Source organism: Podarcis bocagei, assembly GCF_964188305.1.
Source record: "Podarcis bocagei genome assembly, chromosome: W".
NCBI lineage: Eukaryota > Metazoa > Chordata > Lepidosauria > Squamata > Lacertidae > Podarcis > Podarcis bocagei.
Window position 1 is genome coordinate 66,115,306 of NC_138131.1, and position 20,552 is coordinate 66,135,857.

Genomic DNA, 20,552 nt, shown 5'->3' on the forward strand with positions numbered 1-20,552 from the left:
TTCTCCAATTTAGCCCACAGCCCCAAAATAGGTCTATAAAATCCAAGGCAACGATACAGACAATCGTCCCGCCACCTTCATTAGTTAATTTGGAACCAGCTCATCCTGTACCAACCGGAATGGATATATCTACTAAAGAACAGCAAAATGTAAACAAAATTTCGACACATTCCTCAATGCCTGACCTGGAGTCATCATTATCGGACGGAGAATCCCTAGCTGATGATCTAGAAGTTCAATCTGTTATCGATACGGACTGGACAGAAGACCCCTTGGGCCATATAAATAAGATGATATACCCATGGAAGGAAAATCTAATAATAGCTAAAACTTGTACCGACCTAATCTCTGCCCCCCTAGGTGATAAGCTCTCTGATAAAACAAGGGATTTCAGAGAGGAGATCAGACCAAACCAGGACACTACCCCTATAGGACCGAGCGAGCAGAGCAAAATTATAAACAGCTCAAGAGGCACACCTGCGTCAAAAGGAGAGAAGTCATCTACTATTAGTCAAAGGAAAATTACTGACTTCTTTAAATCTGACAACCCAAGATCAGCGTTCCCCCCTTCTCCATTGTGACTACCCAAACCCCAGTCAAATCTCCCCCCCCCCCCCGTTCTCCTTTTTAAGCTGGAACATAGCAGGTTGGAAGGGGAAAAAATCTGACCCGGACCTTGTAAAACTAATAAACTTACACCAAGTAATTCTTTTACAAGAAACATGGGAAGAGGGGAGAGTAGATATTAATGGTTTTGATGTTACATCATTACCGGCATGCCCGTCTACTAAAGGAGGCCGGCCTAGTGGAGGATTAGTTATAGCAATTTCCTTGAAAATACAGGCAAAACTCACGCTTGTAAATGCTTCCACCTTTGCAATTACAGCCCTGATTACGGGGGAAAAATTTGAACTTGTTATAACAAATGTCTATCTTCCTCCTGGAGGCAACACTGCAGACTTATACAATAAATGGGGAATTTTGGAGGAACATCTTACTCTTTGTCTCTCCAAATACCCCAATATACCCAATGTTATAGCAGGGGACTTCAATGCTCGCATTGCAACAAACTGGGAGTCTTTAATCAAAGCCAAATGGTGGATAACTCCAGAATTCATTAATGACCTCGCCCTCCATACTCAAAGACTTTCCAAAGACAAAAGGGTAAATGAAGCAGGAACCCTTCTTTACCAATTGGTACTACGTCTAAACTTAGTGATTCTAAACGGGAACTGCCCACCAGACGTACCGGGTGATTTTACACACATAAGCTCCTCTGCAAACAGTGTCCTGGATTATATGTTAGTATCTCATGACATTTTCCCCAAATTTTCCCATTTTAAAGTTGAAAATATTCAACTGAGCGACCACCTACCGTTGGTCGCCACAATGACTATAGACTGGACCCCAGATGGAGACAGGCACCCAACACATCTGATTACGAACTCAGTATTGCAAATCAAAAGTGTTAAATGGTCCGAATTACAGGCCCAAAAATACTCAGCATATTTCCAACAAGGGCTAAAACAAGCATATTCAGGCTTAATTGAGGACTACTACGATTATGACCAAACTCTAAGACTATTCTCGAATCTGTCAGAAGATCTATCGTCCTTCTTCTCTGTTCCGACGCCTAAAATAAATCGAACACAAAGGAAGATAGGTGCATTGTGGTTCAATAGTGCTTGTAAACAGGCTAGACAACTTCTTGGTAACATCTACAAAGAATATAAAGCAACGGTCCTGCCAAAAGAATATTTCCAAGCAAAATCGGCCTACAAGCAAATTCAAAAGGGAGCTAGACAGGAATGGCAAGTGAATCAATGGCGGGCAATCATAGAAGCCTCATCATTACGGAACTCCAGACAATTTTGGCTCCTGGTAAATAAAAGAACTAAAAGATACCCTTTAACTATTATTCCTGCCCCGGTTTGGGAATCATACTTAAAAAATTATTTTGCCACAACTGACTGTACTGCTAACACAAGAGATGAATTTCAAGAACAGCTTCCCCTCTGGCCCCCCACTGATCCGGAGGACATCCATGATTTGATCGTTAAACTCAAAACAGGGAAAGCGCCTGGGCCAGACCTGATCCCGGCAGAAGCTATAAAATACCATGCGGACTGGTGGGCTTAAGTCCTGGCGACCATTTTTGATGCCGTTAACAACTCTGGAATGATCCCGGAAGTATGGAAGGACGCTATTATCGTTCCAATCCACAAAAAGGGCTCACCAGACGACCCAGGAAATTATAGAAATATCAGTCTGCTCTCAATAGTGGGGAAACTGTATGCCCGCTTCCTGTTGAACAGACTTACCCAATGGGCCGAAGAGAAAAAATTAATTGGGCCCGAACAAGCTGGATTTCGCCCAAAACAGTCAACAATTAATCATATTCTAATTTTACAGCATCTTGCCTGGAAATATTCCACCCCAAAGGGTGGCCAACTCTGTGTGGCATTCATTGATCTAAAGGCAGCATTCGATAGTATCCCCAGGAACATCCTCTGGGAAAAACTCACCCGCTGGGGCATCGACAGAAGGCTTCTCTGGCTAATAATTAAACTCCATGAGAACTCAGTGGCCAGAGTGAGACTCACTCCGGAGGGCGATCTCACCAATTCAATTCCCATTAACAGAGGTGTCCGACAGGGCTGTATATTGGCTCCATTCCTGTTTAATTTATTCATAAGCGACATGAGGACTCCCCTAACAGAGGCTCAAGAAAGGATTCACGCACCCCGCCTAGCACTTTATCGTTGCCCTCTGTTACTATATGCGGATGACGCAGTCATCCTCTCCTTTTCTAGAGTAGGTCTCAGGAGGGCCTTAAAATTTTTTGGATCATATTGTAACACAAATTCCCTTACAATTAATTATGGAAAATCTAAGATCCTAGTTTTCTCAAAGAGCCGGAAACTCCATAATTGGAGAATTGATGGGAGAGTCATCGAACCAGTTTATAGATTCCAATACTTGGGAGTTTGGTTACAACATAACCTTAGATGGAAGGCCCATGTAGCTTATGTTACAAACAGAGCCAAAGCTATCTCCTTGGCGATCTTGCGATTCTTCTTCACCGATGGAGCCCTCCACATCCCATCGGCGTTGAAAGTGTTCAAGGCCAAGGTGATCCCGACAATTGCTTATGCCATCTCAACTTGGGGGACTTTTGTCAACCTATCTCACCTACAGGTTATTCAAAATCAGTTTTTAAGAGGGATATTGAAACTGCCCAACTGTGTAAGTAATACAGCGTTACACATGGAACTTAATATTGTATCCCTGGAAAACGCCCTGTGGAAGCACATACTCTGTCACTGGTTATCTCTATGGCACAATCTCCCAAACTTGTATTTGATACAATGTATGTGGAGAGATGATTTCCAGAGCCCATGGGTAAAAAATTTACAACTGAAAATTACGGCAATGGGAATCTCCCCATCTAAATTACTAGAGCAGGACATAGTTCCAGCTAAAAGAACAGTAACCTGTAAACTAGAGGAGATGGACTTGCAGCAGAAAATGGTGTTGGGCAATGGTACCTGCTCACCTCAAAACCTTGGTTTATTACCCCTCTTAAGGCTCCCAAACTATTTGAATTCCTTAACTTCTTCGACTCATAGATATGCCTTTATAAAGGCAAGATTCAACGCCATCCCATCGAACATGCTGAGAAATAGATTTTCCAATGGACAGATATCGCTCTTATGTGATTGTAATTGTGGGGCACCGGAATCGTTGCATCACATAATCTTTGATTGTGCTTCTCACTCATCGGCCAGGAGCAAGTTTCTTGATCCATATCTAAAGGGAATCGCCGATGATTGGAATGAAGCCAAACTGAGATATCTACTAAATGATGAAGATCCCCTAAGATCACTCACGGTTGCCAGATTCTTGATCAGCGTCCTATCCCTAAAGAAGAAAAACGGACTCCTGTGCGGCTCAGATGACCCTTTTAAACCATGATATATGTTTTAGGATGTAACTAGGTGATATCACCACTGATGTCTTTTATTAATTTATGAGCAGAAGACGATGTCTATGTTGCAAATTTATTGTAATGTATGTTGTTGGGTCTTTTGCTTATTTTGCTTTGGTTCTTGTCTGTTCTTGTAAGTTTTTAGCTGTTTTAAATTTGGAGGTTTAAGTACATATATGTTGGTGGGAAACTGTCGTGTGACGGGCCAATGGCCGTAATAAATATCAATCAAGAATGGAAATAAAAAGTCCATTGTATAAAATACATTTGAGGGTCACTTGAGCAGGAAGCACGTGAGGCGCAGCAAAACACAGGCCGATAAACAGTAGACAAAGCCCATCTTTCCCAAACATCGCAGGAAAAGGCCAGAATTTACGAAGCGCATGAACCATCACAGCTTTCCTCAATGATGAAGCAATTGCTAATATATAATCATAGAACTAGGGAGTTTGAAAGGGCCACGAGGCTCATCTAGGCTTACCCCCTGCAATGTGGGAATCTTTGCCAAAGAGCTTCCCTCTTGTGGCTTATCCCCACAACAGATACTGACTTTGGGTTTTAGTCAAGCAAACAGTCTAATCCAGGCATTCCCAACCTGCGGCCCTCCAGATGTTTTTGTCCTACAACTCCCATGATCCCTACCTCACAGGACCAGTGGTCAGGGATGATGGGAATTGTAGTCCAAAACATCTGAAGGGCCGACGGCTGGGGATGCCTGGTCTAATCTGTTAGTGCCTAAATGATCTCAAGTGTCAGAACAACTTGACTGCTATCAGGAAATTTCCCACCGTCCCATTTCGACTCTCCAGCACCTGATCTGCATCACCAAGCAATCCCAAAATGCCGACAGCTTTGAACCTTGCAAGATCAAATGTCTCGCCCTGGACTGGACTCGAGGGACGATTCCGACAGATTCCACATGGGAAACGCTCATGTCCCATGTAGCACCAAATCAGTAGTGCATGTGCTTTATAAAAAGCCTTGAGGAGATGATTGTGTTGTTGTTTAGTCGTGTCCAACTCTTCGTGACCCCCTGGACCAGAGCATGCCAGGCACTTCTGTCTTCCACTGCCTCCCGCAGTTTGGTCCAACTCATGCTGGTAGCTTCGAGAACACTGTCCCACCATCTCGTCCTCCGTTGTCCCCTTCTCCTTGTGCCCTCCATCTTTCCCAACACCAGGGTCTTTTCCAGGAAATCCAGGAAATGCTGGGTGAGATCCCATGGACAGTAATACTAAAAGGAAAGGGAGTTCATGATGGCTGGGAGTTTGTTAAGAGGGAGATAGTAAAAGCACAACGTCAGGCAATACCAATGAGACGGAAACATGGAAGGTGCCTAAAGAAGCCAGGGTGGCTATCTAAAGAACTTTTAACTGAGTTAAGATTAAAAAAGGATGTGTACAAAAACTGGAAAAGGGGGGAAACCACCAAAGAGGAATTCAAACAAATAGCCAGCACGTGTAGACACAAAGTCAGAAAAGCTAAAGCACAGAATGAACTCAGGCTGGCTAGAGAGGTTAAAAGCAACAAAAAAGGCTTTTATGGGTATGTTCGTAGCAAAAGGAAGAACAAAGAAACAGTGGGGTCACTCAGAGGAGAAGATGGTGAAATGCAAACAGGGGACACAGAAAGGGCTGAACTCCTCAATGCCTTCTTTGCCTCAGTCTTCTCCGATAAAGAAAACAATGCCCGACCTGAAGAATTTGGAGCAAATGATTCAGCAAAGGAAACACAGCCCAGAATAACTAAGGAGATAGTACAAGAATACTTGGCTAGTTTAGATGTATTCAAGTCTCCAGGGCCAGATGAACTGCATCCAAGAGTATTAAAAGAACTGGCAGATGTGATCTCAGAACCACTGGCAGTCATCTTTGAGAATTCCTGGAGAACAGGCGAAGTCCCGGCAGACTGGAGGAGGGAAAATGTTGTCCCTATTTTCAAAAAGGGGAAAAGAGAGGACCCAAATAATTACCGCCCAGTCAGTCTGACATCAATACCAGGGAAGATTCTGGAGCAGATCATTAAGCAAACAGTCTGTGAGCACCTAGAAAGGAATGCTGTGATACCAATAGTCAGCATGGATTTCTGAAAAATAAGTCATGTCAGACTAACCTGATCTCCTTTTTTGACAGAATTACAAGCCTGGTAGATGAAGGGAACGCAGTGGATGTAGCCTACCTTGATTTCAGCAAGGCATTTGACAAGGTGCCCCATGATATTCTTGTAAAGAAGCTGGTAAAATGCGGTCTTGACTATGCTACCACTCAGTGGATTTGTAACTGGCTGACTGACCGAACCCAAAGGATTCTCATCAATGGTTCCTCTTCATCCTGGAGAAGAGCGACTAGTGGGGTGCCACAGGGTTCTGTCTTGGGCCCGGTCTTATTCAACATCTTTATCAACGACTTGGATGATGGACTCAAGGGCATCCTGATCAAATTTGCAGATGACACCAAAGTGGGAGGGGTGGCTAACACCCCAGAGGACAGGATCACACTTCAAAACGACCTTGACAGATTAGAGAACTGGGCAAAAACAAACAAGATGAATTTTAACAGGGAGAAATGTAAAGTATTACACTTGGGCAAAAAAAATGAGAGGCACAAAAACAAGATGGGGGACACCTGGCTTGAGAGCAGTACATGTGAAAAGGATCTAGGAGTCTTGGTTGACCATAAACTTGACATGAGCCAACAGTGTGACGCAGCAGCTAAAAAAGCCAATGCAATTCTGGGCTGCATCAATAGGAGTATAGCATCTAGATCAAGGGAAGTAATAGTGCCACTGTATTCTGCTCTGGTCAGACCTCACCTAGAGTATTGTGTCCAGTTCTGGGCACCACAATTCAAGAAGGACACTGACAAACTGGAACGTGTCCAGAGGAGGGCAACCAAAATGGTCAAAGGCCTGGAAACGATGCCTTATGAGGAATGTTTAGCCTGGAGAAGAGGAGGTTAAGGGGTGATATGATAGCCATGTTCAAATATATAAAAGGATGTCACATAGAGGAGGGAGAAAGGTTGTTTTCTGCTGCTCCAGAGAAGCGGACACGGAGCAATGGATCCAAACTACAAGAAAGAAGATTCCACCTAAACATTAGGAAGAACTTCCTGACAGTAAGAGCTGTTTGACAGTGGAATTTGCTGCCAAGGAGTGTGGTGGAGTCTCCTACTTTGGAGGTCTTTAAGCAGAGGCTTGACAACCATATGTCAGGAGTGCTCTGATGGTGTTTCCTGCTTGGCAGGGGGTTGGACTCGATGGCCCTTGTGGTCTATTCCAACTCTATGATTCTATGATTCTCTTCTCATGAGGTGGCCAAAGTCTTGGAGCCTCAGCTTCAGGATGTGTCCTTCCAGTGAGCACTCTGGGCTGATTTCCTTCAGAATGGATAGGTTTGATCTTCTTGCAGTCCATGGGACTCTCAAGAGTCTCCTCCAGCATCATAATTCAAAAGCATCAATTCTTCGGCGATCAGCCTTCTTTATGGTCCAGCTCTCACTTCCATACATCACTACTGGGAAAACATAGCTTTTACTATACTGACCTTGTTGGCAAGGTGGTGTCTCTGCTTTTTAAGATGCTGTCTAGGTTTGTCGTGAGATGATTACCCCTCCTTTATTGCCTGTTCCGGGTTGCCCAACCACTACCCCAGAGTCCTCTCTTGGCAGATCAAGAGGAGCAGGTGACGGCAAAGGCGGCCGGGTTTTGAGCTGGGGCAGTCAGAATAAGGTCCACTCTCGATTCAAAACCCTCAAATGTATTTGATATCATTGATTTTTCATTTCTATTCCTTGCAGATCATCTCGTTGTTTTATTGCTACAACCAAGGGCTGATGCAAATTAAGAGGATAATGATAATGATGATGATAATAATAATAATAATAATAATAATAATAATAATAATAATAATAATAATAATAATAAATAAAAAATAAAAAAAACTTTTATTTGTATCCTGCCCTCCCCGTCCGAAACCGGGCTCAAGGAGGCTAACACCAAATATGTAACACTGGTATAAAATCAAGCAATAACGAAATTACCTCCTGAAAACAAGCCAGGATCAAATTCAAATCCAATTAGATGGCTTTCCGCAGGATTAGGGTTGGGAACAGTAAACGCTCATCAGGCCCAACTCTTATATGGGCCTGTGAGAACACTGGGAGGCCTCTTTCATACTAGTCCTTACACAAAAAGAGAAGGGGAGTCAGGTTGAACCAAAGGCCCGGCGGAACAACTCCATCTTACAGGCCCTGCAGAAAGATGTCAGATCCCACAGGGTTCTGATCTCTTGTGGCAGAGAGTTCCACCAGGCCGGGGCCAAGGCTGAAAAGGCCCTGGCCCTGGTCGAGGCCAGCCTAATCTCCCTGAAGCCCAGGACCTCTAACATTTTTTTTATTTGCAGACTGTTAGATCCTCCGTGGAGAGGCGGTCCTAGGCTGTATTCATTCGTTTGGCCCAACGTGGGGCTCGTACCCATGACCCCAAGATTCAGAGTCTCAGCGCTCTGCCGCCTGAGCTACTCACACAGCTGCCCTCTTGTGCACCTCACCTCAAATTTGTCCGAATTGTGCATGCCTGGGATTCACTGCATGAGATGGGAGGTGGGGTGGTTCCCAAAGTCAGAGCTCATGTAGCCAACGCGGAGCCGGCCCTCACTGCCTTTCAGGTCCTTGGGGTGCTCGTAAGGCGGCTTGTGGAGCACGTTGATTTAGCAAGGGGATTCAAGAAAGCCGGGTTACGGAAATGACATGGGGGTGGGGGACATGAGGCCACATCTTTGAAGTTGTTCCAATGTTACAAATATACATACCTTTGACTTGACAGCCCAAGAAAGACACGCAGAAAATCTATGCTTTAACCGACTCTCCTCATTCCGCCATTTGAACGAATTTGGGCTCCACCTCCCTCCATGAGCCAAGAAGCAGGAAGTCATGTAGGCAGCAGGAACAGGGCATCCCGCCAGAATTCCCCAAGCCTGAGAGCACATACACGGCACCCCACCGAGGGAGGGACCAAGGGGGCAACCATAGACATCTGCCAAGGCAGTTTAGCAAGGCAGGTGTTCTGAATGCCCATCTCCAGACAAGTCCAGTGGGAAAGGACGTGTCAAGAGTTTTATTGTTCTTTCAGTGATGGAGATTTAAGGGGTCTGATAAAGGGACCTCATAGTGAATGCATAACCCTTGTATACCCCTCCTCATTTGTGATGTGCTAGTGATGTAGTGATGATGTATCAACGATGCTGCTTGAAGTGTATTCTGGGGGGAAGAAGGAAGTTTTAAAAGTTGACATTGCCCCATGCTCGGGGTTCTTACTCCTGGGCAGACCTGTGGTGCAACAGTAAGAATCATGGTCTACTGACCACTGTTTTGCTCCAAATTACCGGGCTGGGACTTCCTCCTTTTACTGACAGCATGGACCCATGGGGGACAAGTGCCCCGGTGAGCTAGGCTGTCAAGGAGTCACTCACCCTGGAATTTTTTCGCTTAACAGCCATTGGCGCCAATACAGAGCAGGCTTCCTAAACCTTGGCCCTCCAGCTGTTTTCAAACTACAGTGCCCATCATCCCTGACCACTAGACCTGCTAGCTAGGGACCATGGAGCTGTAGGCCAAAAGCATCAGGAGGGCCAAGGTTGAGGAAGCCTGATAGAGAGCTCTACCTCTCTTTCAAATCAGAGCCGGCAAAGGCGGTGGAGTTCCTGCGCGGGTGCCTCGAGGCGGTTGGAGGATGGATGGCAGCTAACTGGTTGAGGTTGAATCCTGACAAGACTGAAGTTCTGTGGTGTGTGGGCGGGTGGGGGGGACTCCCTGGTCCTGAACGGGGCAACTGTGCCCCTGAAGGACCAGCTGCACAGTCTGGGGGTCATTTTGGACCCATGGAGGCACAGGTCTGTTCTGTGTCCAGGGCAGCTCTATCTGGGATGCAGGATAAGACCCTCCCTGCCCACGGACTCTCTTGCCAGAGTGGCGCATTGTCAGGGGTTCAGGAGCAGAGACGCAGAGAAGGGAGGAGACAGAGAGCGAGGGGGAGGAATACGAAGGAAAGATGAGTGGGGATGACGAACCGAGATCACCGAGCCTGTCCAGTGAGTCCGAGGATTCCCAGAAGGGAGCGCCAGCGGTCAGAGCAAGGGGGGAAAGCAGGGGGACACCCCAGGAAGAAGGGTCCAGAGAGGGATCAGAGAGCAGCAGTTGGAGATCGGGACCCACGTACCCAGCCGGGAGCAGCGGGGAGAAAGGGGACCAGATATCGGGTTCCGGAAGCTTTCAGAAGGAGGGAGGGCATGAGTCAGGAGTAGTCACGCCCACCTCGGGGAGCGACGAAACGATCAAGAGGAAGGTAGAGAGTTGGGCGCGCGTGCCAAGTTCAAATGTAGCGGAAGCTGGCGCAGTAAGCAGCCCAGAGAGTGAGCCAGGTCCCAAAGCCCGCCGCAAGGAGGCGGAAGGGTCAGGGGGGTCCGCGTCAGAAGAGAGTAGGAAAGAAGAGACCCCGGGGGGCAGAAGGACCCAGAGACGGAAGGAAAGGCGCAGGAGGTGGAGCAAGGCTAGGGTATTAAGCTGGTGTGCTAGAGGCGGAGACTCAGACGGGTCTTCGCCGGTCTGACCTAGAAGAAGTAGGGCTGCACATTGCAGTTTGGAAATGGAACCTGTAATCCAATAAAGACTCTTTTAACCTGAACGCTGGCTAACGTGGTCCTATGTGAGCTGGGACTGAGTGGCAGCCCTGACACGCATGCTCTTGTTATCTCCAGCTTGGACGACTGCAATGCGCTCTATGTGGGGCTACCTTACTGCAATTAATCCAGAATGTGGTAGCCAGACTGGGGGCCGTGAACAGCCGCAGAGACCACATAACACCAGTCTTGAAAGACCTGCATTGACTCCCAGTACGTTTCCGGGCACAATTCAAAGTGTTGGTGCTGACCTTGAAAGCCCTAAACAGCCCAGCAGATGAAACTTTCCTCTGGTTGTCAATATTAAGAGGATGCCAGCAAGAGCAAACCTTTCTGTAAAATAAAGGATTTAAATCCAGTCTGACTGAGACCACATACCACCGGTCCCAAGAGATCTGCTTTGGCTCCCAGTACGTTTCCAAGCACAATTCATAGTGTCGGTGCTGACCTTGAAAGCCCTCAATGGCCTCGGCCCAGTAGACCTGAAGGAGCATCTCCACCCCGGACACCGGGGTCCCTCTCCCGAGGGCCTTCTGGCGCTTCCCTCCCTGCAAGAAGCCAAGTTACAGGGAAGCAGGCAGAGGGCCTTCTCGTGGTGACGGCCGCCCTGTGGAACGCCCTTCCATCAGATGTCAAAGAAATAAGCAATTATCTCACTTTTAAAAGACATCTGAAGGCAGCCCTGTTTAGGGAAGTTTTTAAATATTTAATGCTGTCTTGTGTTTTTAATATTTGGTTGGCAGCCACCCAGAGTGGCTGAGGATACCCAGACAGATGGGCAGGGTAGAAATAATAAATTATTATATATTATTATATATCCAAAGCCAACATGAAAGCATTCAAACTCTGACGGAACGGAGCGGCGCACACCTCTTCACAGCATAGACCCACCTTGTCCAGGCAAAGGTTCCCATGTCTCTCGGCAATAGCCTTTCGGAAGCCGTGAGACAGTGGATACAGCATGCTGTGATGCGGGTGCACCGAAGGGAGCCGGTTCTTCTCCAGCTGGTCAGCCACAATACTGACAAGCTTCTTCATTCTCTCGTCATAATCGGTCCAATCACAGACGATCTGAAAGGGGGCAAAGAAAACCAGGGTTCTAGATTCAGGTAGGTAGCCGTATTGGTCTGATGAAGTCAAAATATATTAAAATTGTCCAGTAGTGCCTTAGAGACCAACAAAGTTTGTTCTTGGTATAAGCCAGGCACCCCAAGCCTTCGGCCCTCCAGATGTTTTAGACTACAATTCCCATCATCCCCGACCACTGGTCCTGTTAGCTAGGGATCATGGGAGTTGTAGGCCAAAACATCGGGGGGGGCGCAGGTTGGGGATGCCTGATATAAGCTTTTGTGTGCATGCACACTTCTTCAGATACACTGAAGCGGAAGTCCCCAGACCCTGATATACAGAGGGAGAAGTCCCCAGACCCTGCTATATAAGAGTAAGGAGAAGCCCCCAGACCCTGATATATAGTGGGAGGGTGAGTTGGGGTTTTTCTCCGAAGGGTAGTAGGAGTCAATGGGTATGGTCCACCTGCTGGCAACTGTGAATGACTGAAAAAACAAGGGATGGTACACAGATGACCTGAAATAGTTTTAGGATATGTAATGAGACACAGTCGTCCACAGGTTGACCATACCGATTGAGTCCTACTACCGTTCAGAGAAATACCCCGCCCCACCCTCCCTCTAAATATCAGGGTGTGGGGACTTCCGCTTCAGTGTATCTGAATAAGTCTGCCTGCACATGAAAGCTTAGACACAGAACAAACTGAGTTGGTCTCTAAAGTGACATTGGACAATTCCTGAATTAGGTGACGCTTTTACCATTACCGTGGTACCTTGGGACTCAAACGCCTCGGTTCCCAAATGCCGGAAACCCTGGGAGTGTTGGCCCTTAAAACTCTGCCTCACCTGCAAACAGTGCGCCAGGTTGCAGTAAGCGTCAGGAAAATCCGGCTTCAGTTTCAAGGCGGTGCGATACGAAGCAATTGCCTCTGGGATGTTTCCGGAATCCTAGAAAGGGAGGGATATTTCAGCAATTGCCACTAGCTTTTTTTCTCAACCATCAAAACCAAAGATGAAGAACAGACAGAAGGCACGATGATCCACACCTGGTAGACTTATAAAGTAACATTCAACAATCATTGGAATAGAACAGGGGTCGGCAAACTTTTTCAGCAGGGGGCCGTCCACTGTCCCTTAGACCTTGTGGGGGCCAGACTAGATTTTGGGGAGGGGGAAAAAGGAACGCATTCCTATGTCCCACAAATAACCCAGAGGTGCATTTTAAATAAAAGGACACATTATACTTGTGTCAAAACATGCCGACTCCCGGCTAGATTGAGAAGGCCATGGGGCCGTAGTTTGCCTCCCCATGCTATAGAATAATATTGAGTATCAGCATGTAAAAATTCAATAGAAACCTACTCTTAACAATTACAATAAATTGTAATTAATCGTACAATAAATGAATATTACAATGAATGATTATTGTAATTGATCATAGAATAAATGTTACAATAAATGGTTATAAAACAATGGCAAGTCACAGTGTCTACAATAGCCGCAGCGAGAATCTTAACAGACAAAGGATGGAAAGGAGAATCCCATCCCTACTAAGTTGGCGTAGCTAGCAAAAAGGCTAAAATACGCAGAATTAGCAAGATTATAATACAGGCAGAATTACGAGAGGTTTTGGAAGAAACATTTCATAGAGAACAGGACACTTGCAGAGTACAGTGGTACCTCTGGATGTGAATGGGATCCGTTCCGGAGCCCCGTTCGCATCCTGAAGCGAATGCAACCCGCATCTGCACGTCGCAATTCGCCGCTTCTGCGCATGACATCATTTTGAGGGTCTGTGCATGCGGCGAAACCCGCAAGTAACGTGCTCCGTTACTTCTGGGTCACTGCGGAGCGCAACCCAAAAATATTCATCCTGAAGCATATTCAACCCGAGATAGGACTGTATTGTCTAAATTTACAGGGGTGCCCAAATTTTCCCAAAGAGGGCCAGATTTGACATGAGGGCGGGGCAAATTTGTTGAGCTGTTTTAGGATTTAACCCCAAGGTTGTTGAGCTCTTTTTAGGATTGAAGTTGTTGAGCATTTGGGGGGGGGGGGTTGCCCCAGTAAGTAAACCAGGTTACGCTCCCCGGCCACACGCTGGACATGTGTGGTCTAAAAAAAAATGTTGGGAAAATTTAAATTCTTTGGCAGGTGTGGATTGACAAAGGACAGCAGGAAATATGACAAAACCAATGCATTTTGAGATCTAGGAGAGACGAGCAAAAGGGCGCCATCGGAAATGTGACGTAGGGGTGATTGGAAGTCACAATGAGATTTTTGGGTGTGGAACTCCACCATACTTTCCGTCTATATAAGCCACCCTCTATTTGGGGGGGCTCAAATTTAAGAAAATGAGCCATTCACCCACCCAACCACCCGTATAAGACCTCCCCCCCCCATTTTTATTTCAAAGTAAAAATAGCAATTTTTTCATTTTCCTTTTAAAAAAATTATTTACAAACAAACACATAGACACAAAACAAAATTCGTATTACCCTACCACCCAAAATTTCAGACATTAAAACCACCCTTGTGGCTTCCCTCCACCGCCCCTCACCCTCCTATATAATATTTCACATTGCCATTTTTATTTCCCCCCTATTTATTTATTTATTTATTTTTGATTTCATTTTACATGCTAGTTGCCGTACATTTTCAACACTATACATTACATATATGGATTCCCCACATCTAACCCTATACACAACTCAGCATTTACCCAAATACCCACGTGACTTCCTTCACTCACATTCACATTGCAATTTTTATCTAAATTTATATTTCTTAACTCTTTTAACTTACTATTTATTATTATTATAAACCAGATTTACAAACATTAAACCAAACATATCAACATGTTAGTTTTTGAGCAGTACTTGAACACATAATCTTCAAACCATTTCCATTATATTTTTATTTTCCAGTTTGATTGGTACCTTATTACTGCACTTGACCTTGCCAGTTCTATAAATTCAATTAGTTTCTTTATCCAGTCATCCTTTGTGGGTATATATTTCCTGTTCCAGTTTTGTGCAAGGAGTAGCCTTGCTGCAGCTGTCGCGTATAAGAATAATATCTTCCCATCTTGTGGTATTTCTTTACCTCTTATACTCAGTAAATATGCCTCTGGTTTTCCCCTCTAAATTAATTCTGATCATCTTTTTTATTTCCTCATGAATTTTTTAACGTTTCTGTAGCCCCACCATAAACGTATCGGTGTGCCCTCTGCCTCCTCACACTTCCAGCATAAATTCCAATTCTCCCCTTTTTCTTTTTGTGCCCCATCTCGGTTTGGGACGGCTTTTGCCAGTTGTTTTCCTTTTGTAAAAACTAAGATTCCCCTGCTGCCCCCCCCCCCAGTTGTTTTTTTTAAATAGATTTAGCAGAGACACAAAGCTTACCTTATGGATGGAAGCGAGGTTGCTGTGGGCATCGGCAAACGCAGGATTTATCTGGATTGCTCTTGTGTAGCATTGCAGAGCTCCCTGGACGTCTTGCATTTCCTTCAAGGTGTTCCCCATGTTGGAATAGGCGTCTGCAAAAGTGGGGCTGATTCTGACATGGAGGGGGAGAGAAAAAGTGCCATTTTGGTACAAAAATACTCTGAAGTTACGCTGGAAATGTAAGGGTCAAGAAGGCTCTTTCTATCCTATACGGTGGTCTTTAGGGCAGTTCATTAAAAAAACTTTTTTTAAAAATGCCTTCTCCAAAGCCTTCACAAAATAGGAAAACGTCCAAGAAAACAGCTATTTTCATGGAGGGTTGAGATATTAACTGATATGCACAAAATTTCAGATATAGCTATATAATCCCTAGTGTAGTAAGATAAGACCTTGGGAGCAGGCATCTTCAAAAAAGTGTTTTTTTTATGAACCACCCTAGTGGTCATGTGAGACAGTGAGACCTTGGTTCTCAAATGTTTTTTATACAGGTTTCTTTATACAGAAGGTTTTTTATACAGAAAGGTTCAGCATTGTGGCATCCTCTTCATACGGACAAGCAGCACTTTCCTTTTGGGAAATTCCATGCTCCTCAATTCTGGCAATTATTAATCACTCTCAATTCCACCCTAATAATTGCCACCTGCCCGGATTTTAACTTGTCTGAATTAATTTTTATTTGAATTACTTGATGTCTGCTTTTAGGCTCGTTGTGTTGTTTTTATGATGTTAGCTGCTCTGAGCCCAGCCTTGGCCGGCGAGGTTGGGATACAAACAAAAACAAATTATTATTATTATTATTACTACTACTCAAACGCTTTGGTTCCCAAATGCCGAAAACCCAGAAAAAGTGTTCCAGTTTCCAGGCGTTTTTCGGAAGCCAAACATCAAATTTGGCTGTCAGCTATTCTTTCTGGGGCGCCTGCACCAATCAAACAGACTTCGGGAACAGATTAAGTTTGGTGCTTTGGTTTTTGCAATTTATGTGGTGTTTTTGTTTCGGAGGCTTTTTTGGTTCATTTGTTTTTGCGACTGTGCGGATCCCAGTTTAGTTACTGATTGATTGATTGATTGTGTGATTGCAGAAACGGATAGAAGCCCCGGTCCCCATCCGAACAATGACTATCATCAGTGCAGGTGAGGAAAAAAAATAATTTTCATTTTTATCATTTACAAGACTGTTGTATTTATTTTAGAGTACAGTACATGGATGACTGCTTTCATTTTAGGGATCAGTGGTCTCGTTAGATAGTAAAATTCATGTTAAATGGCTGTTTTAGGGATTGTTTTTCAAAGTCTGGTACGGATTAATCCGTTTTGCATGACTTTCTATGGGAAAATGCACCTTGGTTTTGGAACACATTCAGTTTGAGAACCAAGGTACCACTGTATAATTAACTGGGGGGGGGGGGGGAGAGAACATTTGTGTAAAAACCAGAAGCCTTTCTAATAGGTTTAACGGGTGAAGAAATACCAAGAGACCTAAAAAGACAGTGTATTCTATTTATGCCAGAATGTTCTTAGCCCGGATGTGGAAGGAAGAGAAGGTCCCAACAAAAGAAGAGTGGATTATCAAAATGACTGTGAAGATCAGACATCAAGATGATAGGAAATTTAAGCAAAGAAAAAAGTTAAAAGGACAAAATGGGGAAAATAATGAAGATGAAATGTGAAAAAGCATGGTGCAAAAACCTTAAGGATATAACCATCGTTAGTTCAAAGATGGCAAAATTAAGGGAGAATGAGATAGGCAGGAGAAGTAAATATTTAAAAAACCAGAAGAGGGAAGCTGGGGGAGATTGGGATTCATCTATGCTGTCTGCAAGAATGATGTTTGTGTTGAATATAAAATGCTAAAACTTAATAAAAACTATTTATATATATAAAAAAATTAAACAAGAATGGGAAAAATTTATTGAATACCTTAAAGATACATATTTAGAAATAATAATAATAATAATAATAATAATAATAATAATAATAATAATAATAATAATAATTGTATCCCGCCCTCCCTGGCCGAAACCGGTCTTAGGGCAGCTAACATCAAATATATAACATTAGTATAAAATCAAACAATAATTAAATTACCTCCTAAAAACAAATCAGGATCAAATTAAAATCGAATTAGATGGTTTTCCACAGGCAGGATTGATATAACATTGATGAAGCCAAAGTAGCAAATAAGGAAATGGAATAGAACGAATCATTGTAATTACATGCAAGAAAAGATGGCAAAATATGGAAACGGGGGGTGGGGGGTGGGGGAGAGTCCAAGGGGTTTGTATAATCCCAGTATTGTATATATTGAAAATGTTTGGAGTGTATGGAAATAAAATGATAAAATAAAAAAACTGAATAATAATAATAATAATAATAATAATAATAATAATAATAATAATAATAATAATAATAATAATATTATATCCTGCCCTCCCCAGCCGAAGCCGGGCTCAGGGCGGCTAACAACAATCAAAATAGTCCAACATTTTAAAACATTCATTATAAAATTAATTAAATCAAATTAAAATCAAATTAATGGCAACCATCAAGCAAAATTCTGTGCAGGTTGCCAGAGGAGGGAGTCAGTCTGCGCCCTGACCAAAGGCCTGGTGGAACAGCTCTGTCTTGCAGGCCCTACGGAAGGATGTCAGGTCCCACAGGGCCCTAGTCTCTTGTGACAGAGCGTTCCACCAGATTGGAGCCGCAGCCGAGAAAGCCCTGGCTCTAGTTGAGGCCAACCTAACCTCTCTGTGACCTGGGATCTTTAGGGTGTTTTTATTTGCAGACCGTAAATTTCTCTGTGGGACATACCAGGAGAGGCAGTCCCATAGGTACGAGGGTCCTAGGCCGTATAGGGCTTTAAAGGTTAAAACCAGCACCTTAAACCTGATCCTGTACTCCACCGGGAGCCAGTGCAGCTGATACAGCACCGGATGGATATGATCTCGCAGCAAAGACCCCGTAAGGAGTCTCGCCGCGGCATTCTGCACCCGCTGGAGTTTCTGGGTCAGTCTCAAGGGCAGCCCCACGTAGAGCGAGTTACAATAATCCAGTCTGGAGGTGACCGTCGCGTGGATCACAGTGGCTAGGTCAGGGTGAGAGAGATAAGGAGCCAACTGCTTAGCTTGGCGGAGATGAAAAAATGCCGCCTTTGTTATAGCTGTAATCTGCGCCTCCATGGAAAGGGAGGTGTCGAAGATTACACCCAAACTCTTAACGGACGATGCTGGCACTAATTGCACCCATGCAAGAGATGGGAGTTGCCCCCTCAATCCCATATCGCTCCGTCCCAGCCAGAGGACCTCTGTCTTCGAAGGATTTAACTTCAACCGGCTCCCACGTAACCATCCAGCCACAGCTTCCAGACATCTGGTCAGTGTATCTGGGGCCGAGTAAGGATGGCCATCCATCAACAGATAGAGTTGGGTGTCATCGGCATACTGATGGCAACCCAGCCAAAAACTCCGGACAAGCTGGGCGAGGGGGCGCATAAAGATGTTAAAAAGCATCGGGGAGAGTATCGCACTCTGAGGCACTCCACACACCAAGGAGTGGCGCGATGACAATTCCCCCCCCCAAGCGCCACCCTCTGTCCCCGACCGGAGAGAAACGAGCGCAGCCATTGAAGGACTGTGCCCTGGATCCCCACGTCGGCAAGGCAGTGGTCCAGAAGTTCGTGATCGACCATGTCGAAGGCTGCTGACAGGTCTAGAAGAATCAGCAGCCCCGACCCGCCTCGATCCAGCTGCCTGCGGAGATCATCTGTTAGGGCGACCAGAGCCGTCTCGGTCCCATGACCAGCGCGGAAGCCGGACTGGAATGGATCGAGAGCAGATGTTTCATCCAGAAACCTACCAAGCTGTTCAGCAACCGCTCTCTCAATCACCTTACCCAGGAATGGAAGATTCGAAACCGGGCGGTAATTGGATAGATCTAAAGGATCTAATGATGTTTTCTTTAAGAGCAGACACACCACTGCCTCCTTCAGTTCCCCTGGGAATATCCCAGTGCCAAGGGACAAATTGATGATATCCCCCAGGGGGGCCCACACCTCGTCTGGGCACGCTCTAATCAGCCAGGACGGGCACAGGTCAAGAGGACAGGTGGTGGGCTTTCCAGCTCGGAGGAGTCTGTCCACATCGGCTGGGGATATCCGGTCAAAGTGGTCCAATACTGGACCCGAGGACAGTCGAGGGGCCTCCAGTTCCTTTATTGTATCCAAATTGGCAGGGAGGTCATGGCGGAGCAACAGGACCTTCTCCGCAAAAAAGCTCGCAAATGCCTCGCAGCTGTGTGTCGAATTGTTATTTAAATTTGGCTGTCCTTCAAGGGACAAAAAATAAAATAAAAATAAAAATAAAAAATAAAAAAACCTAAAAGAAAAAGAGAAAGTGCTTTATCCACAAGAGGAGAGCTTTCCCACAGGCACCAGACCAGCGCATGAGGAGTAATAATAATTATTAACAACAGCAACAATAATTTATTATTTATACCCAGCCACTCTGGGCGGCTTCCAGCAAAAGATTAAAATACAGTAAGGAGGAGCTCTTTCAATCTATTTTCCCCATGGCTTTGGAAGCTCACCTGATGGCCTCCTTGTAGTGCATGAGGGCCTCCTGGAGCTTCCCCTGCTGTTGCAAAACACTGGCTAAATTTGAATGCGCAGCTGCAAACTCCGGGAAGACCTGCGGGGAAGAAGCTCACTCTTAGTTTCCCTGAGAAGCATTCTAAAGAGACGGAGGCTGCTCTTTGAGGCTCAAAGGTTGTGGGCGTGAAATAAATCCTCATTTGGATTGACTTGCAAAAATTAAGGAGGAGGAGGAACCTATGGACTGCCTTTTTAGCATGCATAGGAAATACTGTTGGGAGATCAGACTGTCAAATGACCAATGCCATATTTTAAAGAGCCCCTCTTTGATGCTCAAATGTGGCAGGGGCTGGCTGCAAAATAAATCACCGTTTGGAATGATTTGTGGTAATGATAATAATAATAATAATAATAATAATAATAATAATAATAATAATAATAATAATAATAATAATGGGCCTATGAACTGCCTTTTTCGTACGCATAGGAAATACTGTTAGAAAATAAGACTGTCAGGGGATCAAGCTCAGCCGACACAGAGAACAGCATGTGCCCAGCTTTTATTTCAATTTCTGTACCGTTCCTTAACACCTTGCATTGTTCTTCTGATGAAAAAGCAGATTTTTGGTCATTCCAGGAGGCCTAGGAATATAAAAAGGGGGACAGACCCTCTTCCTTCCAAAAGGGACTTATCGGACCATGCTTTGTCGAGCCTCAAAATGCTACTTCACTTTCACTTCTTCACCATTATTTCCGTTATTGATCAAGAAAAATTTGATCGGCGATT

The 20,552-nt window shown here is 44.9% G+C and overlaps 1 protein-coding gene and 1 long non-coding RNA gene across 2 annotated transcripts in view; both read right to left on the bottom strand.

The window, feature by feature from the left end:
* LOC308578258 overlaps positions 1-20,552 on the bottom strand; it is a 668,475-nt gene that overhangs the window by 343,750 nt on the left and 304,173 nt on the right. The gene's annotated exons all lie outside the window — the stretch shown is intronic.
* The window catches only part of LOC308578131 (uncharacterized protein), a gene marked incomplete at both ends in the record, with an annotated part of 122,626 nt that overhangs the window by 98,834 nt on the left and 3,240 nt on the right, over positions 1-20,552 (bottom strand). The window contains 4 exons of the mRNA XM_081178398.1: positions 11,556-11,735; positions 12,578-12,679; positions 15,136-15,289; positions 19,762-19,862. Coding sequence (XP_081034524.1) covers positions 11,556-11,735; positions 12,578-12,679; positions 15,136-15,289; positions 19,762-19,862 — 537 coding nt within the window. The remainder of the gene's footprint in view (positions 1-11,555; positions 11,736-12,577; positions 12,680-15,135; positions 15,290-19,761; positions 19,863-20,552) is intronic.